This window comes from Lampetra fluviatilis, chromosome 22 (assembly GCF_964198595.1).
Source record: "Lampetra fluviatilis chromosome 22, kcLamFluv1.1, whole genome shotgun sequence".
NCBI classification, from domain to species: Eukaryota; Metazoa; Chordata; class Hyperoartia; order Petromyzontiformes; family Petromyzontidae; genus Lampetra; species Lampetra fluviatilis.
This window is the reverse complement of record NC_136296.1, coordinates 12618501-12645291: the sequence shown is the minus strand read 5'-3', so window position 1 is coordinate 12645291 and position 26791 is coordinate 12618501. Positions and strand designations below refer to the sequence as shown.

Here is a 26791-nt window from a genome sequence, read left to right as displayed (position 1 = left end):
AAACTCCAAATATACAGCAGCAGCAGGCGTCAGGGTCGGGATCGAACCCACGGCCTCCTGTATACCAGGAGAGGTAGTTAACATCTCCTCGCCACCCTGGGGCTCATGTAGCAAACCTCCCCATGTAGCAGCACCCTCTTGAACGAGACGTCTTGAGACTCCGTGAGCATTCATATGGCGGTGATTGTATTGCTGTTGTATTGATCATCAAGGGCGAAGTGGAGCAGTGTTCCACGCTGCGCTATGAACTCGACAACCCGACTTTCCTGTTGGATTCCCGGCCAACATCAGTGGTGAGTAAAAACTTAATTTGGAGCTTTCGTGACTGCAGGAATTACTCGTTGGTTATTTTGGTAAAGTCACGTATAAAGAGAAAATAAGAAATTAAATAATAGCATACTATTATTTAATAAATAAATAATAAATTACATAATAGCATGCTATTTTTTATTAAATAATCGCATACTTTTACTCAATTTATTACTTTCTCTTTATACGTGACTTTACCGAAAGAACCAAAGAGTAATCAGTGGTGAGTGCCTTGCGACGGCGGCGCAGCAAAATGCATTGTTGTGTTGTACTGTGCTCCATGAAACGTCTATGCGCCCTGCCCTCTACGCTCAGCAAAACAGGGTCAGCACAAACAAAACTCTACACAGCAAAGGCACCCGAGTCAGGAATCGAACCCATGCGCTTGTTGTACAAGTTTTAACCACTCCTCCGCCCTGTTGGCCAGAGTTCCACATCGGCGGCTTGACGAACCCACTCCCTGGACTGCCACCTCTTGACCACGGCCACCATGCAGCAGCTCAGCACGCAGCTGGGGGGGAGGGGGGCAGGGGGGGGGGGCTCACAGATGTCGGCGTGATCCACCAACCCTTCCCTTTCAAAACCCAGCGCTGCTGGGCTCCCGAGGGCAGGCGTGTCCTTCTCTTCCGCGCAGTGACGTCGCGGGAGGCGATGCCATCGAGCTCGAGGGGCGCGCATCGATTCCAGGAACGACCACGCGTGGTGGTGGTGGTGGTACGGGTGGATTAATCAACAACCAGACCGCCTCGTCCACGTATGGCACACGCTGCTGGCATGTTGCCTCAACAGCAGCCCCTCCCACCCCCCCGATAGCCCCGCTCCCACCCCGAAAGCCGAAACCCGAAAGCCAGCGACCGCCCCCCGCCACCACCAGCACGCAGGACGCGCTGACGGAGGAATCTCCACAATGCGGGGGCGGCGGCGGCATCAGCGCGAGACGCGGTGCCGAGGAGGGAGCCACTCGCGGTGCTCGCGACGGCGCGTGCGAGTGAGTGAGTGAGAGGCACGGCTGGTGAGTGCTGTCGGGTGAGTGGCCCGGTGAGTGATGAGTGACAGGCGAGGGATGAGCGTCGTGAGGAGCCGAAGTGGAGCGAGCCGAGTTCGATTCCCGCTCACGGCCAACACCGGTGACAATTTTCTGAGCCGGTCCTGGGCCTCCCCTAGGTCGACTCAGCATGAAATGGGTGCCTGGCGCGGTGTGTAAACATTGCCACTGGGGAGACAAAGGCGGTCGGGCGTGGTGCTGGCCACCCATCCTCTCGCGTGCCGTGCCGGCCTCCAGAGGTGCAGTTCGCTAACAGCACTTGCCCCAGCAGTCTGTTAAGGCTATACGGGGGATCTTTGTATTTGTGGCTGGCTGATGAGTGTTGCCAGGTGAGTGCCGGGTGAGTGTTGAGTGCCAGGTGACGGGCTGATTGTCGGCTGAGTGTGGTCAGGTGAGTGAGGTGAGTGTGGTGAGGTGAGTGTGGTTAGGTGAGTGTGGTTAGGTGAATGTGGTTAGGTGAGTGTGGTGAGGTGTGTGTGGTGAGGTGTGTGTGGTTAGGTGAGTGTGGTGAGGTGAGTGTGGTGAGGTGAGTGTGGTGAGGTGAGTGTGGTTAGGTGAGTGTGGTTAGGTGAGTGTGGTGAGGTGTGTGTGGTGAGGCTCCAGTTTATCAGCAGAGGTCTCACTCCGAATCAGTCGAGCGGCAATATCTTTTCATCGGTTGCGTAACGCTGTGTGGAAGCTACCTGGTCTGTCGCTCCGCACGAAGCTTCAGGTCTTCTCGGCCACGGTCATTCCCTCCCTTCTCTACGCTTGCGAAACGTGGACCCCCCTAGTGGAGCATCTTCGCCGGTTGGAAACATTTAGGCTGGCCTGCCTACGATCCATCCTGGGTTTGACCAGGCTGGATTGTGTGAGGAGCTCACAAGTCCTTGAAAGATCTGGGCAAAGTCCCATCAGTGAGCTCCTCCGGCAGGCAAGGCTGCGTTGGCTGGGTCATGTAGCCCGCATGCCCAGCCACCGCATGCCTAAACAGCTTTTGTTCGGCCGGATCGAGGGGGCTAAACGGGCGCGGCACGGGCTAGAGAAGAGATGGAGTGATGTGGTACAGGAGGACGTGGAGCTGAGTGGACTTGCCGATGACTGGTACCAGCGGTGTCAAGATCGGCCTCAGTGGAGGAGGCTCGTGAAGGACGCTACTGGGCAGTTGGAGGCAGTCGCCCTCCAACAACAACGGAGGGCGGAGGAGCGACGCTCACAACAACGAGCGGAGCGCCGGGTGGCTAAAGCACAGCAAGTTGGCACAGTAGGGGGCACAGGTGGTGCATCAGCCAGTCATCTCGGTCATCTCGGTCAGTCGACCCGTGGCACCTGGGTCTGCCCCGTGACCTCCTGCCAGCGGGCGTTCGACACTTCACGTGGCCTCAAGGTGCACATGGCCTGGCACAAGCGTCGTGGTGACGTCACCGCCACTTAGTGGCGAATGGCGGTTGTTGTTGTGGTGAGGTGTGTGTGGTGAGGTGTGTGTGGTTAGGTGAGTGTGGTGAGGTGTGTGTGGTGAGGTGAGTGTGGTGAGGTGAGTGTGGTTAGGTGAGTGTGGTGAGGTGAGTGTGGTGAGGTGAGTGTGGTGAGGTGAGTGTGGTGAGGTGAGTGTGGTGAGGTGTGTGTGGTGAGGTGTGTGTGGTTAGGTGAGTGTGGTGAGGTGAGTGTGGTGAGGTGAGTGTGGTGAGGTGAGTGTGGTTAGGTGAGTGTGGTTAGGTGAGTGTGGTGAGGTGAGTGTGGTTAGGTGAGTGTGGTGAGGTGAGTATGGTGAGGTGTGTGTGGTGAGGTAAGTGTGGTTAGGTGTGTGTGGTTAGGTGAGTGTGGTGAGGTGAGTGTTGTGAGGTGTGTGTGGTGAAGTGTGTGTGGTTAGGTGAGTGTGGTGAGGTGAGTGTGGTGAGGTGAGTGTGGTGAGTGTGGTGAGGTGAGTGTGGTTAGGTGAGTGTGGTTAGGTGAGTGTGGTTAGGTGAGTGTGGTGAGGTGAGTGTGGTTAGGTGAGTGTGGTGAGGTGAGTGTAGTGAGGTGAGTGTGGTGAGGTGAGTATGGTGAGGTCAGTGCGGTGAGGTGAGTGTGGTGAGGTGTGTGTGGTGAGGTGAGTGTGGTTAGGTGAGTGTGGTGAGGTGAGTGTAGTGAGGTGAGTGTGGTGAGGTGAGTGTGGTGAGGTGTGTGTGGTGAGGTGAGTGTGGTTAGGTGAGTGTGGTGAGGTGAGTGTAGTGAGGTGAGTGTGGTGAGGTGAGTATGGTGAGGTCAGTGCGGTGAGGTGAGTGTGGTGAGGTGTGTGTGGTGAGGTGAGTGTGGTTAGGTGAGTGTGGTGAGGTGAGTGTAGTGAGGTGAGTGTGGTGAGGTGAGTGTGGTGAGGTGTGTGTGGTGAGGTGAGTGTGGTGAGGTGAGTATGGTGAGGTCAGTGCGGTTAGGTGAGTGTGGTGAGTTGAGTATGGTGAGGTCAGTGCGGTTAGGTGAGTGAGGTTAGGTGAGTGTGCCACGTGTTGGGTGAGTGTCGGGTGTGCCAGGTGAGGGATGTCGGCTGTGTCAGGGGTCACGTGAGTGGTGAGTTTCGGGTGAGTTGTACTACAACGTACAGCGGACATGACATCGCGTCTCAGAGCAAGGATCCCCCGTTTTGCCTTGGACAGACTTTTTATGTTGAACTTATTTCGCACCGTACGTAACCAACCGTGCTAATCGGGAAAGTGCTGTTAGCGAGCACCTATGCAGGCTGGAACGGCACGGGAGAGGGGGGGCAGCAACACGTCCGTCCGCCTTTGTCTTCCCAGTGCTGATGTCGACACAGCTAAAGCGAATGTCGTGACGATGTGAGTCGGTGTTACGTGCCGTGTTCTATGACAATGTAGAGACAGCGCTGGGTAGAAGTTGACGCCATCTGTGGTGAGTGGCTGGCGAGTGTTGACAGGCGAGTGTCAAGTCACCGTGTTCCCCTGGTTACAAGGCCATGCCTGGCAACCCCTTATCAGCGCCCTACCTTGTTAGAGACCAAATCAGACCTCAGTGGTCACCTCGCGACCCTTGCAAATCTCAACGTTCATCCTACAAAGTCCCATCACGAGGCAGAAACAAATAGACGACAACATTTGTGCCCGTATTGAAACGGCTGTACGCCCCGTATGGACCTGAGAACTCACTTTCCCTGTACAAGAACACGGGGTGAACAGGTATGCGTGGGCGGCACGGTGCGCGATCCGCAACCCTCACTAACACGATTGTTTAATAATACAGGGCGGAGGAGGCAGTGAATCTTCGCATCTGGAGATTTCGCTTAAGCCTCGAGCTGTGATGCATCATTGCTGTATTCTACATGTACACACACCGAGATTAGTGCAGTATTCACACAGCATGTGTACAGGCTCCCCTCGCTGTATGCGGTAGTCGTAGGAAAAAAGGCGCACAAAGCGAAACCGCACGAGGTGACAGCTGCCTGCCGAGTAGCGCACTCAGTAAACACAGCACACACATAGTACACACACAGTACACACAGTACACACATATTACACACAGTACACACACAGTACACACAGAGTACACACAGTACACACAGAGTACACACACAGCACACACGCAGTACATACAGTACACACGCAGTGCACACACAGTACACACAATACACGCATAGTACACACACAAGGTTATCTCACATCCGTCCGCGTAGCCGCATATGACTGAATTTTGTGGCGAAATAGTTAAGCCGACTCTAAATCGACAAACATCCACACACACATCCACACACACATCCACACACACATCCACACAAACATCCACACACACATCCACACACACATCCACACACACACATCCACACACACATCCGCACACACATCCACACACACACATCCACACACACACATCCACACACACATCCACACACACACATCCACACACACATCCACACACACACATCCACACACACACATCCACACACACACATCCACACACACATCCACACACACACATCCACACATCCACACACACACATCCACACACACACATCCACACACACATCCACACACACACATCCACACATCCACACACACACATCCACACACACATCCACACACACACATCCACACACACATCCACCCTTGGGCACAGCCTTCATTGTCAGCCAGAGCTGCCGCACACTCACCCACAGCCGCAACGCGCCACCCACCGCTCCACGCGGTCCTGCGACACCTCGAGGTGCAGGCGGCTTGACATTTAGTTTCTCCAGACAAGTGTATTTCATTTCTCCCCATACAAGACTCTACAGATTTCCTGGCCTCCACAATTGTGATCAGATGTTCCAGCACACCCCCCACGCCCCCCTCCCAACGAGCACCTCCTCGGCTCATACTACTCTTGCTGCTGCTGATACTGCTGATACTGCTGCTGGCACTGCTGCTGATACTGCTGCTGATACTGCTGCTGACACTGCTACTGATACTACTCTTGCTGCTGCTGCTGGTACTGCTACTGATACTGCTGCTGATACTGCTGCTGGCACTGCTGCTGACACTGCTGCTGATACTGCTGCTGGCACTGCTGCTGATACTGCTACTGATACTGCTGCTGATACTGCTGCTGACACTGCTGCTGATACTGCTGCCGTTGCCAGAATTCTGATGGCCCAAGACGCCCCCCAGGGCGCCCCCGGGCATCTCGCCTGGGCCTTCTGCGTGGCCGGAGGCCCCCTGAAGGAGCCCTTCCACTTCACGGTGCTGCCCGTGGCCTCGGAGCCCCGCGGGGGGCCCCACGTGGGGTCCTTGCCGGCCGAGGCACGCTCCGTGTTGCACGGCTCCGTCTCCGTGAGCATCGCCGGGAGGACGCGGGTCGGCGCGGCCCGGCTCCTCGCCGAGTTGAGGGACAGGCTGCTGCTGCGGCCAGGTAGCAGCAGCAGCAGCAGCCTCCTCGACTTCATGGCCCACAGGTGACGGGGATGACGGGAGTCGTGGCAAGGGATCGAGTGTGTCGTACCACGAGGATCCGCGATAACCGCATCGTGTCGGGATACATCGCAAAATTATCGTCACCGCGATGATCGTCGCTGGGTTCTATTTGAAATACATATTTTTGCATACGTAATAACAATGGTTAAACGGTTTTGATAATATTAATGAAAATAATAAAAAAAATATAAACTTTGAATTTTTAAGCTGGTCCAGAGTTTGTTGATATCGAACCAACAGAGCTGAAAGTATGCACTCCCATTGAGGCCGTCGCGTGGCTAATGGGATGTGTAAAACAACACCTGTACTGTATTGGTGGAGACGTGAAGGTGCATCGTCTGCTTATCTCTTTTAGTACGAATCGAATTGTCCGCGTTGTAAAACGTGCTTGTCAATCTGCGTGGTGACGGCTTCGTACTCATTGTGACGTCACAGGCATGAGAAGCCGCGTGGCAGCGTCGTGTTGACGATGTCGCGTGCGCTGAGCTACTACCCAAGCGATCCCCGCTCCTAGTTGAATCTTCTCGGTGCAGTGCGTCAGGGCACAAACAAACCGAGACGATCGAACGTGAAATAGTCGCAGAGTTAAGGTGATTAGATGTCGCGATAAGATGACCGTATCGTGAATGATGATATCGCCACAATCTTATTCAATTGCATTTGACCTGCGTCTTTGTCTCTCTACGTACGAGTGAAATAGTCACCCTAAATCTGTTTAACGTTCCTGTACCTTATTCTGTAATTGTACTGTGATCAGTTTCAACATAATCTGCCTGAGCAAACATGGCTACAGGAAATTTATCTACGAACGTTGATTTGTGTTTGAGCAATATTTTAGATTTATGACGTAAGACGCGGTTGTTTTTTGCTCTGATTTCTCATTGCTTATTTGCTGTACTTTATCTTATTTCCGTGACCTCGTGGGACTCGCAGGCAGCCGGAAGGACCTGGAGCGCACCTGCGCACGGGATTCCTGGTGTCCTGCGATGAACACGTGGACACGTTGATTAAAGGTACAAAGACAAATACCCCCCATATATAATCTTGAACAAGACCGTCGGGCCAAGTGCTGTTAGCAAGCACCTACAGAGGCTGGCACGGCACACGAGGGAACTGAAACCGCAAATCGGAGAGCTCTCGACAATCTACGCCAGTGGTGGGCAATCTGCTGCCCGTGTGCCGCACGAGTTCCGTGCAGTCCCCCGCGGTGGCGTGGTCTCGGCGTGGTCTCGGCGCGTCCAGGGTGACACGCGGGGGTCACGACGAGCGCACGGGCGCGGCGTGAAGCTTGCGGCCCTCCGGGGTGGAGGAGGGCCGCTCACGTGGCCCACCGACGTCGTCTGGGCCGCCCATCGCCGATCGACGCGATACATTTCACTCGTCGCCACGCCTCCCGCCGTCTCCTCCGCAGGAATGAGCGCGGACAACGACGCGGAGTGGCAGGTGTGTCGCTACGAGGCGCTGGCCGACGGCCGCGTGCGGCAGACGGTGCAGTGCGGAGGCGGCGGCGGCGGCCTCGCGGGCGGCACGGTGGTCCCCGCGGAGGCCCCGCCGCTCCACCCGGCTTTCCTGAGTGGCGACACCTACCCCGTGTTCCACCGCTACGAGGAGGCGCGAGCTGTCATGGAGGAGGTGCGAGACGAGCGAGGTGCTGGGGCTCAGGCCGGGCTATGGCTACGTCTGGGTTTGGGCTAGGTTAGGGTTAGGACTGCGGAAAAACCGCGCCCTCGCTCACGGTGAGTGTACCGTGCCCCCACTCACGGTGAGTGTACCGTGCCCTCACTCACGGTGAGTGCACCGCCCTCACTCACGGTGAGTGTACCGTGCCCCCACTCATGGTGAGTGTACTGCGCCCTCACTCACGGTGAGTGTACCGTGCTCTTGCAGTGCGTGGAGTTCCTGCCCGAGGTGGCGGAGCTGCTGAAGCTGAGTGAGGAGTGGAGGAAGGTGAGCACGGATCACGGCAGTGGCATGGCCTCCTCCTCCTCGTCTCGGCACCCCATCGTGGTGCTCGAGGGTCTGGACGCAACAGGTTTGACCCACGTGGACCCCGTCAGCTGCTCGCAACCTTCACCCGCCGCCCCGCGCCAGGCGGTGTCGCCGCGAGTTGCCGCTGCGTCCGTGGCGAGTGCCTCCGCAGCAACAACAACAACAACACAAACCCTCTCGCCTTATTCTCCAACCCAGGCAAATCGACGGTGACGCGAGGTTTGCAGCGGAGCCTCGGCGCCACCCTCCTGCCTCTGCCGGCCGACCACCTCGACTCGTACCTGCCGCTCTTCGTCAACCAGCCGAACTTCATCCGGCGAGCCTACTACTGCCTCCGCAACTACATCCTCGACGGCCAGGCGTCCCAGGCGGCCCGCAAGGGCCCCGTGGTCCTAGACAGGTAACCCCACGGTCACCCTCCTGCCGCCCGAGTGAATGCGTCACTTGCACGGCGTCTAATGCGCGATTTCCGTCGTTTGAGCTCAAGCGCCGGTGAGTTGAAGGGAAATGCTCACAACCACCATTCAGCAACAACTTAAGAAACAATGATCACTGGCGTGTGAAATGCTTGCACACCGCGCGATGAATTAGATTTGTTTGGCTGTGCTGGGTGGTGGAGTGTCTCACGGCACAAGTGAGCATAGCTCGTGACAGAGTGGCACTGATTATGAATCACATTGCTGACAAGGGGCTCCTCGCGAGAGCAAGTGGCTCACAAGCGGAAGATTCCGAGTTCAGATCCTGGATGGGGGTTGACTTAACCCATCAGCCCTTTGCGGTCGATAAAGCGAAGACCACTTTGTAGAAAAAGTCAATGGTGATTGTATTACGGATAAACTCGGTCCCATCATAGTAATGGAGACTTTCCTCCCCCGGCTCGGGGCTGTGAATGGGAGTTGAACACCGCTTCGATGCTCATTTTAGCAGGGAACTCCTGAGACTCGGCTGCTTGTCGTTCCCATGGACGTCTCCCATTGGTCCCTCCACCTGTGTTGAGGACTCGGGCCTACCCAGACACTGCTTTCATGTCATCCACAGTCCCTAATTAGCTGAGCTCAGTTTGCAATATTTGCATCCAAAAACCTTTCCGAGTCAACGTAACATTGCTTGTTTTTAATTGGCAGGATAAGCCGGTTAAATAAGACATTTTTTAGAGAGTTAAGAACTCACCTAGGAATGTGGTCGTTACTTTTAAATAGCATTGACTGCTGCCGCAGGAGAGTTTTAAAACAGTTGACGAACATATTAAAAAATATATGTATTAAAAAAAGCTAGCGCCCGAACAGGGACTTGAACCCTGGACCCTCAGATTAAAAGTCTGATGCTCTACCGACTGAGCTATCCGGGCTCGTGTAGACTTAAGTGGTCAGAACACACACAAACATACTGCATTGTCACAGGCTCAGGTACTGCAGTTTCACACACACGTGGTACTGCATTGTCTCTATCCACAGGGACAGGGCAACTAACACTGCCAGCCGCCATTGTTCCATGAATTAAACACACTATTTGGTGAATAATAATGCCTGAAAATAAAATATGCGTCATAGGCGACGGTTATGAATTTAGAATGCCTCCCAATTGCTGCCTCTGACCCCAGAACACATGGTCAGCACCCTGCACACCTCATTTCTCAAGAACTAATTCTTGTGTTTAGTTTGTTGCCCTTCCCCCGCACCTCCGATTCGCACGGGTTGGCTACGTCCGGTGCGAAAGAAGTTCAACGTGCATACCATCACCCAGTGTTCATCTCGCTGTGGTCTCTCTCTGGCTGCTTGCGCTGTGCCAGCCACCAGCCTTAACACGCGAACACCTTCCCCCGTACAGGTGTGCCACGTTGTTGTTGTCGGTGTCACAGTTTGTGGTTTTGGTCGGGAGCCGGGGGCGTGCGGTGGTGAGCTCACCCCGCTGAACGAGTCCGTCGACCTCAGCCACAACCATTGGCGAGGGACATCTTGAACCTATCCTGGGGCCTCATCTCGCGCGACTCAGCCTCAAACGAGTACCCGGTGCGGTGTGTAAACATCAACGTTGGGGAGACACGGACGTCAGGGCATTTGTGCCGGCCAACCCGACCGTGTGCTTGCACCGTGCCGACCTTCGACGGTGCTCCTCGCTGACAGCACTTGCCCCAACAGTCCGTGAGGGCTACGCGGGGGGTCTTTGCTTTTGCCCTTACAGGTTCTGGCACAGCACGGCAGCCTACGCCGTGGCCACGGAGGACAGCGGCGGCGGCGGCGTGCCCGTGGGCGCCCTGCCTCCCGAGGGTCACCCCGTGTACCGCTGGCCGCGGGACCTGCTGGCGCCCAGCATGGCGGTGATGCTCACGCTGAGCCCCGCGGAGCGCCAGCGCCGGCTGCTGGGCCGCGGCGAGGACATCACGCGGGAGGAGAGGCGCTTGCAGGAGGACGCCGCCTTCAGGGAGCGGTGGGTCGCGCCCAACCAGCGCCGGCGCTTGGAATTTCGCTCCGAATTGTTTTGTTCGTCGTCGTTATCGAGCCACTGCTTGATGCGGGCGCATCCCCCTCAAGCCCATCACTCGCGGCCCCGTAGTAATCCAGTGAGTGCCTGCACACCGGCTGATTTCATCGCTCCATCTCCCACCAACGAGGCCAATGCAGTCCACAGCATCGTACCGTGGCACTAGCAGGTACTGCAATGTGCATAACACACTGCACCACGATTCGACATCATCAACATCGGCCATTGTTTATCCACTGCTGGATGAAGGTACCCCCACGCCGTAGGCCATCGCGAGCTAACCTCATCGTGATGTCATCGCTCCATCCCCGCGCCGAGCGTCCTCTCGGCGGGCGCTCGGTCGCCCGTCCGTCCCGCCGGTCCGTCGCTCCCCTCCCGTCGGTGCGCCCCGCACCGGCTCTCTCGACGGCGCGTTGCGAGCGGTCGTTCTCCCGGTGGCTGACCGTGGTCTGCCGTGTCGCCGCCGATGCACGCAGGGTGGAAGAGGCCTACCGGCGCATGCGGGAGCCGCGCTGCATTCCCATCGACGCGTCCGACACCCCGGCGGGCGTCCTGCAGAAAGTCGTGGACATCATCCTCCAGCACCACGAGCGCCTCAAGCCCTGCTGAGCGACAGGCCTGGTGGCGGCGCAAGGCACAAGCAAAACAAAGCCAAGCAGGCTCAGTTAGACCCGCAAGCGGATCGAGGGGTGCACGGTTCATCTGTAACATAATCAGCGCCGCGTCAAATGTCAGCGCGGGATCAACGCATAATAAACGTAACAAGAGAATTTACATTAACACGAATTAGTCTTCTCTCTATTGTCTCTGCCTTTCTTTAATTCCACGACATCTCTTTTGTTTAGACATCGGTGGGGTTCCAAACCCTAGTGGAACCGTGGAACCAGTCCATTACCAACTGTGAGAATGGATGAATCTACGTATTAAATCTACATATTTAAATACATTCCAGTTCCAAAAAACAAACCCCACATAACATATTTTGCCGGCTGGAACACTGTCTGCTGGCTTTATACAGAGTGGTGGGATTGGTTTACCAGAAAAAAGCTTGTGTAACCACAAGAGATAAGCAGATTTTGTTAACACAACTTGTCTAAAGTTTCCTAAAATGTGTATCCCAATTAACCCTTTCAGAACTGGCAGAGCAGGGCAACCCACGAGTTAGAAAACAGCCCACAGAAGTGGATAATGCAGAGCTACTACTGAGATCCATTCAAGTGCCTTCTGCTCCACACAGAAGCGAGGAGCAACACTGACACTTTTTAATTTTCAGAGCTGAATTTCGCCGAATTATGCGCAGAGCCAATTTTACTCAGGCGTGTTTTTGTGCAGTAATTAATGACCCGGCTCAGGCCATCAACACGCTACGCTTGAGGCCCGGTTCAATCACAACCGGCTGGAACCCGGATTCGAGCCCAGGCACTCCGAGATTCCGGCTCAACGTCTCTGACCTTTGAGCCGGCCACCGCCGAGTAAAAACAACAGACTTTGAAATCCGTGATTCGACCCCCGCCCAAACGACCACTCACTCCACTCTTCCCCACTGCTCACGAACACAACCTGCACGGGCTGTTAAGCATTCAACGCGCGCCCTCCGCTCTTGACCCACGAAAGCCACGGTGAATGGAGAGTTTGCACAGCAGCGTTGTGCCGAGTGCACGAACTTAACAATGCCCCCTTCGTAGAGCCCGCGCGAGCCTGCATTGTTGAGGGCTGGTGAACCAATGTACATCGCTTGCAATCCATCGGCGCGCTGTGCCTCGGGCTGGCGTGGCACGGGCGTGGAATTAGCGCGGCGAGAAATCGCTGCTGAATCATCATTTAGGGGCCGTCCATAAATGACGTCACGCACCTACGGGGGGGGTGTCAGACATTTGTGACGTGGGGGGGAGGGTTTGAGATATGTGACGTCACATCAAAATACCCACCTTTAAATAAACTTAATTAAATAGAATTGTTATAACAACACTAATTTTGATTAATTTTCATTATTAATTATTTGATTATTTAAATTTACTAAGGTCACCTTTTATTTATTCCATGAAAGATAATTTTGCTTCTCCATGGGAGAATGGAGAAGCATACATGTTTTTTAATGATTGTTATTAAATATTTTGATTATAATGATTCTACCAGGGCTTTTCATTATGTGGAATGAATATGTGATTGTTATAATTGTACTCTCCAGTTTTCTTCGTTCGACTACAAAGTTTCAAGTCTTTTTTATAGTTATAATTACTTTCAATATGTTATAATTATAAGAGAATTTCAATATTATATCCTGAACATCTGCAGTTTTAGTTAGACGTTGAATATTTTTAAGTGAATTTTATGCTAAATTTTAGCTTTGCAACGCCTCCTTTTAAATGTTTTCTCCTACAACATCAGAGTGCAGCGCCACATTAAATACGCACTACAATGACAATAGTTTAAACCGATTTGAAGCATGTTTTATTTTCAAAATGGAAATATGGTTTTGCGGAAGGGGGGGTGCAGAGCTTTGTGACGTCATATTTGAGGGGGGGTCTGACTTTCTGTGACGAGGGTGGGAGGGTCAAAAATCGGCCAAAAATCGCGTGACGTCATTTATGGACGGCCCGTTACGCTCAAGGGCCGTGCACACCGCGGCGGGTTCCGCTGTTTGTATCTGTCCCGGACGCAGCGGCTCCCGCAATGTGCTGCTGCTCGTGCCGCCACGGCTCCTCGCTCAGACGACCACAACGCCGTTCCCAAAAAACATCTTTGGCACTCCGCGTCCATCATCTCGCCGGCGTTGTACTCGTGACACCGGCGGGTAACCGCGGCGTTGCAGGGTCGTCTCGTGCAAGTCTCGTGCCTCACGCCCATCATCATCCCGACTCGCTGCGCTGTGGTGGAATATCGACAAACGAAGCGCTTGCCTACGCTGCGTCTTGTTGGGCACCCGTCGTCTCGCTGTTTGCCGTCTTCATGGCTGCAAGTGCCCCGCTCTGTCGCCCGGATCACATCGCTCCTCGTTCCCGAAGAAGCTCCCGCGCACGTGGAGCGAAACGTCGGGACGTCGTGCCGAACAACACGCGCGGCACGAACCAAAACACAGGGGAGAGCTCCCAAACACAACCGCGAGTCTGTATGGAGACAAAGGTCCCCCGTGTAGCCTTCACAGACTGTCGGGGCAAGGGGCAAATGCTGGTAGCGAGTAGCACCGATAAAGGTCGGCACGGCACACGAGGAGGTGGGTGGCCAACAACACGCCCGGCCGCCTTTGTCTTCCCAGTGCTGAACACAACCGCGAACCTGTAGCAACACACCCCCCTTAGCCAGCCCTCTGCACAAGAGGCAAAGGCGCAGACCTGCAACAGCTCGCCCGTGCCACTGCTGGCAGAAGCGCCTCCACTCGAGCGAACTCCCCCTCGTCCGTGCGCGTTGGCCTGCCCTGCTTCCCACGCTGGGCAGCTGCCTGGGGAGCGGTGGCAGTACCCGCGTTGTACCCCAGCGCACACGCACGCCACATGCCCATTCGCTTCTGCTGGGTGGCCAGAGGCGGGGCGACCCAGCTGCCGCGCACGGAGATCGAACCCGGCGACCTCTGGGTCGCGACTGCACCTACACCCACTCTGCCCTCCCACCGAGAGCCCCTCGCTACTGGGCAGCTCTGGCAGCCCTCCCACCGCCCGCGCAGAAAACCCTTTCCGGAGCAGCGCAATTGCTGCCCTGATTGGACAGCGGGCGACTTGCCCAGAGTCTCCCATTGGACTCTCTAAATAGAGAGATATAAAGGCAGAGAGAGAGAGAGAAAACGAAAGAGGAAAATCCGAGACTGCCGTTCTCTCGCTCGCTCTCAATTCTTGCCCCAGGACATCAGGACGCGAGCAGGTGGGTCACCCCGAGCACGTGGGCACCTCGCGGGGATCAATTCCCGAGCGCGTCGGTTCAACTCCATCTCCCGGCGCGGAAACTGTCTTCAATCCTCTCACGCGCCACTCCACGCAGCAGTTTTAGTCGATTGTCAGCGTCGCGTGCCGAGTGGGTGAAGTGAGGGGACTCGCGCCTCTTACCGGACATCTGGCCGGCGTGGAAGAGTAGGCCAAGTAGCCTCGAGCGGGGCTCTCGAGTGGAGGCAGCTTGCGCTAGCGGGAGCGAGTAACTGCACTCACCCACTCACACTCACCCACAAAGATAAAGATCCCCCGTATAGCCTTAACAGACTGTAGGGGCAAGTGCTGTTAGCGAGCACCTATGAAGGCCAGAACGGTACACGAGGGGGTGGGTGGCCAGCACCACGCCCGACCGCCTTTGTCTCCCCAGTGACGATATTTACACACCTCACCAGGTACTCATTTGAGGCTGAGTCGACCTAGGGGAGGCCGGGACCGGTTCAGATAATCGTCACTGGTGTTGGCCGTGAGCGGGAATCGAACTCGTGTCGCCGGGTTCATAGTGCAGCGCGCTAACCGCTACACTACCGCTCCCCACACTCACCCACTCACACTCACCCACACTCACCCACTCACTCACACTCACCCACACACCCACTCACACTAACCCACTCACCCACTCACTCACTCACTCACACTCACCCACTCACTCACCCACTCACTCACTCACACTCACCCACTCACACTCACCCACACTCACCCACTCACTCACACTCACACTCACCCACACACTCACACACCCACTCACTCACCCTCACTCACACACTCACACTAACCCACACACTCACACACCCACTCACACTCACCCACTCACACTCACCCACTCACACTAACCCACACACTCACCCACTCACACTCACCCACTCACACTAACCCACACACTCACCCACTCACACTCTCACACTCACCCACTCACTCACACTCACCCACTCACTCACACTCACTCACACTCACTCACACTCACTCACCCACTCACTCACACTCACCCACACTCACCCTCACCCACTCACTCACACTAACCCACACTCACATACTCACCCACTCACTCACACTAACCCACACTCACTCACCCACTCACTCACACTCACCCACTCACTCAACAACAACCGCCATTCGCCACTAAGTGGCGGTGACGTCACCACGACGCTTGTGCCAGGCCATGTGCACCTTGAGGCGATCACGTGCATTGTCGAATACCCGCTGGCAGGAGGTCACGGGGCAGACCCAGATGCCACAGGTCGACTGACTGAGACCTACCCACTCACTCACCCACTCACACACTCATCCACTCACTCACACTCACCCTCACTCACCCACACACTCACCCACACGCACCCACTCACTCTCTCACCCACACGCACATCCACACTCACCCACACACTCACCCACACCCACCCACGCACTCACGTTCACCCACACTCACCCACTCACTCACACTCACCCACACTCACCCACCCACTCCGACACCCAGTCCCACACTCACCCACACACTCACCCACCCACTCCCACACTCACCCACACACTCACCCACACCCATCCACTCATACAAACTTCACAGAAACGCGTCCGTGTCGGGAATCGAACCCATGAGGTGGTTCTTGCTGCGAGGCTCAGGTTTGACCACCGTGCTCGGCGGCTGTCAGCCCCTTATCAGTCAGTGCCCTACCTCGTTATAGACCAATTCAGACCGTATTAGTCACCGCGTGCTCTCATGAATCTCAACGTTCATCCTACAGTCCCATCACAAGGGAGAAACACAAACAAATAGACACGTTCTTTGCCTGTTTTGAAACGGCTTAACACGTAGACTTTCGCGACCAATATTATCCATACGAGTTGTTTTTGGATCAGATGGGTTGAAACAGATGTACGCCGTATGGACCTGGAAACTCAATGTCCCCGTACAAGAAGAACGCGGGGTAAACCGTGCGGGTTGACAGCTGTTGCGTCGACATCAGATTCGAGCGACTGGCCGTGACCGCGCTGCGCTTCGCCACGACGCGTCGCGCCCAGACCGACGTCTCCCAGCGCCGCCGGGCAACTTGGCGACGTGACGGGAGCTGTCGGCAGCGTGCCGACGACAGTTTCGCTGCAGAAATTCTTCGCCGTGCATCTTCATCGCTTGCTAAGCGCTGTTGCTCCAAACGTCTTGGCTCTACGACGATCGCCTTGACCTCCAAGGGCTCCCGAGGTCAAGGCTCTGAAGCTGGGGTTGATCGGAATTTTGGCAGTGCAGCGCCTAAGCTTTGGAACAACGCTTGTCCCCTTGCTAACGAGACAGAGTCGTTCGATATATTTAAGTCCTATCTTGAAAACTCGCCTCTTTAAATGGGACGTTTACCCTGCAAGTTATTTTCCTGATCTCCGTACGTGGGGATGTACGGAAGAAACGCGCCTTGACAATGTAAATGATTATCGTTCACATCATGTCTTGCTCTTACGACGCTGCTTTGTTGAATCATGGCAATATTCCGTTGTGTCATTCATGCACCCCCTCTCCCCTTGCCCACTGGTCCAACAGCCGCGCCTGGGGATATAAGTTCATGGGAAATTGGTATCGCGATTATCGTCGAAGCGTGAACCGTGGTGTCGCGGCAGCCCGCGTGTGCCGAGTCACGTGTGCCGAGTCACGTGTGGCACAGCTGTGAGTGCTCATCACTCGCCACTCAAGAGGGCAGCAGAGGATAGGGTGATATATAACCCCAGTTACTAACGACGTATGAACAGCCTAAATATATAACGCTTGACAGTACGCCACTTTCCCATGAGCATCTGGGCAAGTCCGCCAGCATTGCTTTTAGCTTGACTCTGCTGGTGAGATGTACTGAATGTCGAAACCGGTCCGGTGTTGAGCCAGTGCTGCTGAAGAAATGCTCACCCAGAGAGGTGGCCGTGCGGCTGATGGCATGTGTAACAGAAATGTGCAGAGATAAATACCGGATGTCAACTTATCCATTGGAACTGTGCTTATATTTGCCACGACAATGGTTCGACTGCTTGGTGTCGTCAACCAATCAGCAGCACCTGGGGTTGACGATCTCTCTCCTGGGCCACAGCAGAGAGGCCGCATCTCGCATGGGGGCCCGTCTCGAGACCAGGGGGACAGCCCCTCCCGTCTGGTCAGCGTTCTCCGTGGCCCTCCTTGCTTGCAGGAGCCATGAGCAGCGGTGGCGGTGACAACGGCGGCGGCGGTACGGACTCGCGCGCGGTGGAGAAGGACTGCAGCCTTCCCTTCTGGCAGGGCGCCTGGCAGAGCAGGCAGATTGGCTTCCACGACCCCAAGGTCCACAAGTGAGGGCCGGCGGCTTCACGACCCACCTGGGGTTTCTGTCGTTCTCGTCGCAAAATAAGGGACGGCTGTCGCGTTCCTAACACTGCTCAACATCCTCCTGTACTCGGGAGCACGAAAAGTAATCCGCTTTTGTATGTAATAATAAAATGCCAAAATAATATGTACTGTATTGCGAGGTGTATTTTTATAGTCTTAATGCTATTAATAATTTTTATATTAATTTTTATGTTATTTTTCATAGTACAGACCTGGTTAAAATGAATCCCTGGTGGCAACTGCACCACCCACAGGGGGCTATGGGGCAGCTACAACTGTCCTCCGCACACTCTTAGACCCCAACACTAGATGTACGGGGAAGGACAGCAAACTGAACACAACAGGCAGTAAACACAGATAACTCAACCGGGCAACATCCCATTGAGAGCAGCGGTGTCTCTGAAGGGAGCTCTGTGTCGCAGCAGCCTTGACGCCTCGCGGCCTGTGTCGTGCTCGCTGCAGGAAGCTCATCAAGCACTTGGACGCGATGCGCAGCGGCCGGGCCAAGCTGCGCGTCTTCCTGCCCCTGTGCGGCAAAGCCGTGGACATGAAGTGGTGAGTCCGAGCGCGCTGGCCAAGTTACACTTGCGGCGGCGGCGGCGGCGTTGCCGAAAATATTTTTTTTACAAAATCAGAGGATTCACCCGATTGCTGTTCTTCTGCCCAACCTCCCGGGTTCTCAGGCTCGCAGACTTGGGCCACGAGGTGGTCGGAGTGGAGGGGGTGGAATCCGCCATCGTCGAGTTTTTCACGGAGCAGAACGTGGAGTTTCGGAGGCAACCGGTGCCGTCTCTACCCGACGGGGAACTCTTCCAGGTCATTCCGCCACCCGCTCCGCACTCGGGGGGGGGGGGGTAGGGAGGTGTCGGGAACCGACTGCCCGCGACTACGTGCATGTTGAACTTCTTTTGCCCCTTACGCAGCCAACCGTGCTAATCGGACTTCATGTCACGTTGGTCATTGCGGGTCAGTGAAGGGCAGGTCCGGTTCTGGTGTCGCTTTCCACTCGCGTCAGCCACTGCCCGGGATCGAAGTCAGGTCACGGGGTTTGTAGCACAGCTATTTGTTACAATTCATGTCAGAGAATGAAATGTATTAACCATCGCAACGCCGTGTTTGTAATTTGAGCGCGCGCGTTTACAAATGTGAACTCTCACGCATCGGCGATGGAGTTTTGTGCGTGTGTTTTCGTTCAGGCTGGTTGCCCGCGAGGCCTGTTCGGCTGCCGGCAAGGAGCAGCTCTCCCGTCGTCCCTGCATCTGCAGGCGACGGCGGGAGTCGCCGCTCAAGCGCTCGGTGTTTCACCCTTCCCCGACCTTTACTGTTGTCGCAGAGTCTGGACGGCAAGATGTCGGTGTACAGATGCGACTTCTTCAACTTCACAAGGTGCTCGGGTCGCTTGGCGCGTCGTCGTCACGAGATCACTTTGCCAATTCTGCCGCCAACCTGGGATGCGCAGTTGTCGTCGTTGCATCCACATCATCGCCATCGATCGTCAACCATGCTCAATCGATTTAAGAATAGGTTCTACCCTTTCTGGCAATGAAACAGTTGTGTTAAGATGTTAAAACAGCAAACAGAAACCTTTTTGCAAGGAATCACGTCTGCATTAGAGGATGCCAAAAGGCGAACATCACAAACGCAATGCACTATGAGGACATTGAGAGCTCGGGGTGAGCTGCTACTTCATGGGACCTCCCTTGAGACTCGGCTCTAAAGAAAGCTGTCTCTGGTGTAGACCAATCAGTTTCAAAGACGATGAATATACTATCAGAGCATGTTTTCTTTTTATGTTCGCCACAAGTATATGTGGTTAATGCAGACATGATTCCTTGCAAAAGGTTTCTGTTTGGTGTTTTAACATCTTAACACACCTGTTTTATTGCCAGAAAGGGTAAAACATATTATTAACACATTCCTGCGGAGGGAGCTGGTAGAAACGTTGGGTTGCTCGGTCAACGGCCAGGGTCAACAGCGGCGTGGTGTATTCCGCAAATATGGCCGACTGTGAGGGCGGGCACAAGCCGGCGTGAGTAGGTTAAACGTTGAGTTTTATAAGGGCACCACGGGGTGACCAGTCCCTCCGGATCGCCAGTCCGGTGCGTTGACCGTTGCGCCGCTGACGTGGGCGGCAGCGTCAGAAACACCTCTCACGAACCAATTCGTTGGTTGCCAGTGACGTTTCCCCTTGTAGCATTGCGAGCGGCGAAGTGACTCGCTGCCACGTGCGGGCAGGCCCCACTCCTGCATGCGTATTCCCCCAATTCAAATCAGCCGCACGAATTCACCGCCGCCACGGTAACGACGGGGGGGAGGGGGGGGGCCCTGTGCGCGACACCGCCAGCAGCGCTGGCCGCGTCCGCGCGCGTTAACTCCTCATCACGGCGGAGGTGTCACATTTGCACGCGGTGATGGCGAGAGGACACTCGGGGCGTGCGCATCTGTGCGTGTGTGCACTTGCGCGTGTGTGTTCCCGCAAAGGCAGCCAGGCGAGGTGTTCGCCCGCTCCACCCCATCGTGCGCCGTGCCGCCTTCAAAGGTGCTAGAGAATAACACTTGGCCCAAACGTTTGGAAAGGCGACATGGGGGATCTTTCTCCTTGTGCGTATGGATGGGGAGCGGTGGTCGTGTTGGCGGTTAGCACACCGCGCTACGAGCCCGACTCAACATCGGTAATGGATATATGAACCGGTCCTGGGCCTCCCCTAGTTCGACTCGGCCTTAAACGAACACCTGGCACGACGTTCAACATCAACGCTGAGGAAACAAAGGCCGTGGTTCTGGCCACGCCACCCCCTCTCGTATGCCGTTCCGGCCTTCCTCGGTGCTACTCGCTCACCGCACTTGCCCCAGCAGCACGTTTCGACCACACGGGGTGTCTGTGTGTTGTTGTTATTGTTGTTGTTGCAGTGCGGTTGCCGGTCGGTTCGACGCGATGTGGGACCGCGGGGGACTCGTCGCCATCAACGCGAGCGACCGCGAGCGGTGAGGCACCGCGGCCTGCGTCTGCCACAGCCGAGGTTGGGCGCCACGGTGGCTAGATGTTAACTACCTCGCCTGGTATACAGGAGGTCGTGGGTTCGATCCCGACCCCGACGCCTGCTGCTGTATATTTGTAGTTTACGTGTCTCTCTCCCTGTGGTCGCGTGGATTTTTCTCCGGTTTTTCCCTCCATGGTTAGAAACACACGTTTAGAGTATTTGGCTGCTATACATGTCCACGTGATAAGCCACTTCGCAGAGCTAACATTTGTGGCCATGTGGCTTCTGAATATTGCTCAATGGGCCTTACCTGGTACGGTAAAAAAAAGTTTGCTAGTTTTTATAATGTAATAGTTTATGCATGGGATTTTCTGGTTTCCTCCCACAGCTCAAAACACAAACAGGAATACCTTGCGATTTCGTCTGGTTCAGAACCAGAGCATGGACGAATGTCAAAAATGGACGAATGTCAAAGCAGAACCTATCTTTAGCTGGGAAATGTATTTTGGCTGGCGAAAAACGTGCATGCAAAACACGTTCCTTCGGAGTGGGCAGGTAGGAACTTGGTTGGACAGCGCATTCGTGCGATCCGTGTCACGCGGCGCAAGGTGCGTGGGGCGGCGCGTCACGTGGTGCTGAGCCCGCCCGAAGCGATCTATGAAATACAAATCGAGGGCGTGGCTATTCACGACAGACAAATAATCCCTGGTGGGCAGTGTGGAGCTGTTGTTCCTACCTGTATAACTACAGTAACTACATAACACGTATGCGAAACCTAAATAAACAGAAAAGAAAAATAAACAAAACTATACCTTGAAATATTTTTATTCTTGCGTAAGTAGAAGATGAATATATTGGTGATTTAGGGGAAATCTAGATTCATAAAATGAATACTGTACACGTGTTTTATAATCACGAAAATAACTATGAACACTGGTATTATATACTGTTATCACAAAATAACTATGACATTTTTACAGTATAATCACAGAAATAAGTACAGTATTAACAATACATGAATAAACACAAATATAAGAGATGCTCACTGAACGACTTCTATTCAAAGCCTGAACGAAAAAGACGGCGTGTGGCACGAACGTCGTGGAAGTTTGTGATTAAATCCGACGGAAGAGGGAAGCCACGTGGACGAAATTTTAAATGTGGTTATCGTTGAGAACGGCCGAAACAGCGAAGCGACGAAAGCCAAGTGGACGAAAGTCAAGGTATATTGGTCAAACATCCCAATGGTGAGCAATTACTTGCCAATTACTCAATGGGGATTACAGAGCGCCCTTGCCCCCTACTGTGAAAACTTGTCAGGAACCTTCTGAAAAAGTGCCTAGAGACTCGGCGAGGCTTTTCTGGGTAAACAAGCAGAGAAACGACAATAATACATCACCACGTTGTTATTTCGTGATATTTGTGAACATGCCATTTGCCGAACCTGCAGGTTTGCAGCCGTCATGACCGACCTCATGGCACCGGGCTGCCGATATCTTCTGGACACCTTCAACTACAATGACTTCACCTTCAAGGGTGAGCACCCAAACTGCTCGGCATGTCGGTGGCACAGAGCTCACGTTCACATCGGAATCTCTCCGCGTTGGCAGGAAGTTGGACCGAGTGCAGGATGTACATATACAGCCGTTGTATCAATGTGTACATGTACGTTGAATTTATTTTGCATCGTATGTAACCAACCGTGCTAATTGGAGGTGCGGGGGAAGGACAACTACGGATGAGGTCCTCCCGATGCCGTTCTGGGTATTTTGACCATGCTTTTACAATGCCGGTTAAACACAGGGAGCATATAACAGTATCATGTCGTATTTTGCCGCACTGCCTTCTGGGTAGTCTTCATGCTCTATGCAGGGTCAATTCCGCTTAACTTCCAAGATCTGGTGAGATCACGTGCGTTCTAAGCGTTTTGGTGAAAGCTATACACGATATGTATAAGATATTAAAACAAAATATTTTTAAAATCTAATTTAGATTAATTTGTCTAATTTCCCAACCTGGGAGGATCTTTGAAGGTAGGGAGAAACTGTTAATCCACTTGAACCAAGGTCTCAGAATGAACGCACGATGCCAGTAGAGGCGCAAGCAACGCACCCGGCAAACGCGATCGGCGCTCCGAACGCACCGACGCGAGACGCGGGGCAGAGGTGCCACACTTTGCAAACGGATCCCCTGGCAATAAGCGCAGAATGCACCATAACACCGGTGACATTTACGTTACGGCCAAAGTGAAGTTCACAAAAAAAGTGTCGATTACAGCAGCACAAATTCAGAAGGTGGTAAAACTGCACAAATGTAATTTGTTATCACGGCCCGTGTGTAATTGCACAATAACGAGGTCACCGCTGTCTCCGTGTTTGTAGGACCACCCCATTACGTGCCTGAAAGTGAAATACGAGCTCTCTATGGTAAGACTACCATTAATAATGCACACTGCGAAGTAAAGGGCACGCAGCCGCGCTTGTACGCACGCGGCGAACACTGACGCGACGCAGTTTGATGGACCGTGAAAATAACGCGGCGCTGACGGAGTCATTTAAATTAGTTATGAAGGCAGCACGTGAAAACCACTTTTGTCTCGCCTTAAATCATTAAGCGTTTCTCAATGCTTTTCCAACCAAGGTTGGATGCGGGAATGCAGTAGCTGTCTGTCTGTCTAACGCAGGGTCATGATGAAGCTCGTAAATATGATCCAAGATACATTTAAACTTTGGTTTAATTTTGGGGAATTACCCTATTAAAAAAACTGGCAAATTTATTCAAGGGTTATCCAAAAACTAGTGGAAAAAAAGAGCGATAATCGGTAAACAAAGGTAATGACTTCACACACCATTCAGATGCCGTGCCTTCCCGTGACCTCATCGTGTGATGTCATCTCACGATGTCACAGGTTCCGTGCCTTGTGACATCTCATTTTGCGACTGGGAAGGTAACGTTATAATTGCCAATTAAATACTTTAGTTCTGAGGACGAACACAAATTGGAGAGCGCTAAAGTATCCACACATCAATCCCGAGTCACTAAAAATGGACACATCCGAGACTTTATCATTTTATCTGGGTCTGTGACCCGGGGAAATGTCTGGCTGTGGCTATCAGGCACGAAACCACCCTACTTCAGTCTACCAGCGAGTATATTTATGGGCGATGAAGCTCCTGCCCGCTTGCCACCTGACACGGCGCACAAACGTGGCGAGCGGCCACCGAGCGACGGTGGGGAACCGATGTGGTGTGGCTCTCCTGGCGGCGTGCAGGCGAGCGATGCGACGTGGAACTGCTGGAATCGGACAAGGAGTCCATGGCTGACCGTACTGAAGGATGGGGTCTGGACTACATCATTGAAGTCGTCCACCTCATCACGCTCAAGTAGCGCTCGTCCGGATCGCCCCGAAACCAGGAGTAGAGATTAACAACAAGACCGCATTCGTCAATAACACTGCCTGAGAGCGGAAATGCATATCAATATAAGGCGTAATTTTGGGCAGTGTCCCTTCTATTGACGAGCGTACCGAATTTGTGTTGGCGATTGCTCGCTACTGAAAGCGCGTCACAAAATAATTTGACACGAAATTACCGTACCGTAGGCACGCAACCACGATGCACCATCTCAATGATTCGTCGCTTCAAATCGATTCTTACGCTCACGATACACGCGTCAAGTCGTAACGCGTGAAAATATACTTATATTTTGGGTAATTTATATATGGATTTGGTTAATGTAGCAAACATGTACAAGCGAAACTGTAAATTGATGAGCAATTCTCAAAACCAAATTTATCAATCAGAATCAGATGTTTCGCTTGAAACTGCGCCAAGCATCTTTAGGACAAAGATCCAGTCATTCAGAATAAATTGCAGGAAGTACAAATAACTGAAGTACACACCTGGACAATTATGAATCACAACTGTGGCTGCGGATACCTACTTGTAATTTTTTTTACAAATTATTTAATAGAAACCAGGACAATGAACAGCGGCAATCAGTCGACTCACAGGTGACGGGGAGAGTGGGGAACAGGGCGTCGTGACGTGCCACGGCTTGGCGTGGACTTGGCAGAGGTCAGCCAAGCGTGCGGTCCGAGGTTTCTTGGACGAGCGGTGACGATTTTAAAAACAAAAACATAAAATTGGCACTGAAATTCACCCTGCGTCCTCCCGATGCTCTCGACTGGACATCGAAACGTAACGTCACTCTTACCGTCACTCTGAACTCCACATGACACCGCCGACAAGCACGAGGAGCAGAGCCACGGTTTTACAGGCGTAACCGAGCATGGACAATGCACATTCTTTGTTTCACCTCGTAGACCTACCTCAAACGAAAAATTCACACTTGTACCACTGTACCAGCAAAATATATTAAAGAAATCAAACGTCAAAATTGCGTGTGTCTTCTATCCTGTATTTAATGAGATTAATACAACAAATACATTACGAGAAGTCATGTAAACTTATTAAAAACACAACTCTTAACCCCACTCCCCCCCCCCCCCCCGCTTTGTTTTGGTGACAAAATGACCCCCCCACAAACAACTCATGAGAGGAAGATTCGCGACAGTTTTGTTTCTCTCTCTCGCTCTCTCCGGTATGACCACGACATCGCGAGAGCGCGCCGAGGGGCGGATGCACGAAGGCTCGACTGTAGTCTTGCAAGGCCACACACGCGCGCAGTACGCACAAGCCGTCTTGTTTCCTGCCTCGGGGCACGCTAATCGCATCGCCAGCGAGCAAACGTTTTCTTTATCCAAATCCACCAGCGGCCGTCCGTTTAGCAGAGTACAAAAATAAATACCACCTTTCTTAAACGTTGAAAATGTTTGCTCCGACTGTAGAAATGCACACGAGTGCCCTAATTCGTTCCCCTCTCCCTCCCGATAATTTAACACCGGCGGTGTTTGGCAACGTTGAATAAGGACTGCATAGACAAATTACGAAAAAAATATTTTAAAATATATAAAAACAAATTGTAACAAAATAAAAGTCACACCATTAAACATTCCCTTAAGCATTACAAGGGCAATATATATCTATATAATACAGGCAATCAAAACACCTTGAGAATGACAATAACATTGGTCTCATTGATCTTACGTTGAAGAATTTTGACTCCAATATTATGTAACAATCGTGTAATAAGTGCAATAACGTAAGGACTGAATTAAAAAATCAAGTGGTTTAGAGTAAGTCCGCACAATGTTAGCACATTTCCAAAACATTTTGAGAGCCCCTCCCATACACAAGTAAATGTGTAAATGTACAATGTGTGTGTGTATATATTATAACGCAAAGATCCCCCATATAGACAAACAGGATGTCGGGGCAAGTGCTGTTAGCGAGCGCCTGTTAAGACCGGGACACGCGAGGTGGTGGTATTGCCAGCGCTACGCCTTTCCGGCTCTGTCTCCCCCAGTGCTAACGATTAAAGATTGCAATAGCTACTCATTTAAGGCTTAGTCGACAGAGGGGAGAGGCCCATGACGGGTTCAGATAATCACCGCACAGGGCGCCAACAACCACTATGCCACGACTCCACCCATGCACAAAGACAAAGAACCCGGTGAGGTCCACACAGGCAGTTGGGGCAAGAGCATTTCGCGAAGACCGAATACCCCAGTATATACACACACACACAATGCACATGAAGATACAATTCTAGTAATGCACAATTAACCACATTTTATAACCGAAACATTACCCACGGATCAGGAGTAATGCCTCAGTACTCACGCCCACCTGAGCCCCGTCAGATTAAACACTACAACAAGCAACGCTTTGAGGTAGAGTTAGCAATTTTGCAGTGGTAACGTGGAC

The 26791-nt window shown here is 53.3% G+C and overlaps 2 protein-coding genes and 1 non-coding gene across 5 annotated transcripts; 2 read left to right on the top strand and 1 right to left on the bottom strand.

The window, feature by feature from the left end:
- Positions 1–986: 986 nt before the first annotated feature.
- CMPK2 (cytidine/uridine monophosphate kinase 2) lies at positions 987–12406 on the top strand. Of its 3 annotated transcripts, none has more exons than XM_078866623.1 (8): positions 987–1321; positions 5937–6248; positions 7201–7280; positions 7679–7899; positions 8155–8299; positions 8455–8656; positions 10438–10683; positions 11214–12406. In XM_078866623.1, the coding sequence occupies exons 2-8, from the start codon at positions 5944–5946 to the stop codon at positions 11344–11346; spliced, it is 1332 nt and encodes a 443-aa protein (XP_078722749.1). In that variant the 5' UTR covers positions 987–1321; positions 5937–5943; the 3' UTR covers positions 11347–12406. The 3 variants fall into 3 exon arrangements, with proteins under 3 accessions (XP_078722749.1, XP_078722750.1, XP_078722751.1); XM_078866624.1 differs by having other exon boundaries at positions 987–1335; XM_078866625.1 differs by lacking the exon at positions 987–1321 and adding an exon at positions 4242–4500.
- On the bottom strand, positions 9532–9604 carry TRNAK-UUU (transfer RNA lysine (anticodon UUU)). Its single transcript has one exon. It is a non-coding gene; the product is annotated as a tRNA-Lys (tRNA).
- A 2089-nt stretch (positions 12407–14495) lies between the features above and the next one.
- On the top strand, positions 14496–25436 carry TPMT (thiopurine S-methyltransferase). The gene is made up of 9 exons (XM_078866522.1): positions 14496–14592; positions 17807–17945; positions 18445–18537; positions 18666–18798; positions 19316–19368; positions 20893–20967; positions 22414–22499; positions 23345–23389; positions 24235–25436. Exons 2-9 carry the CDS (start codon positions 17812–17814, stop codon positions 24348–24350), a joined length of 735 nt encoding a protein of 244 aa, XP_078722648.1. The 5' UTR covers positions 14496–14592; positions 17807–17811; the 3' UTR covers positions 24351–25436.
- The last annotated feature ends 1355 nt before the right edge of the window (positions 25437–26791 follow it).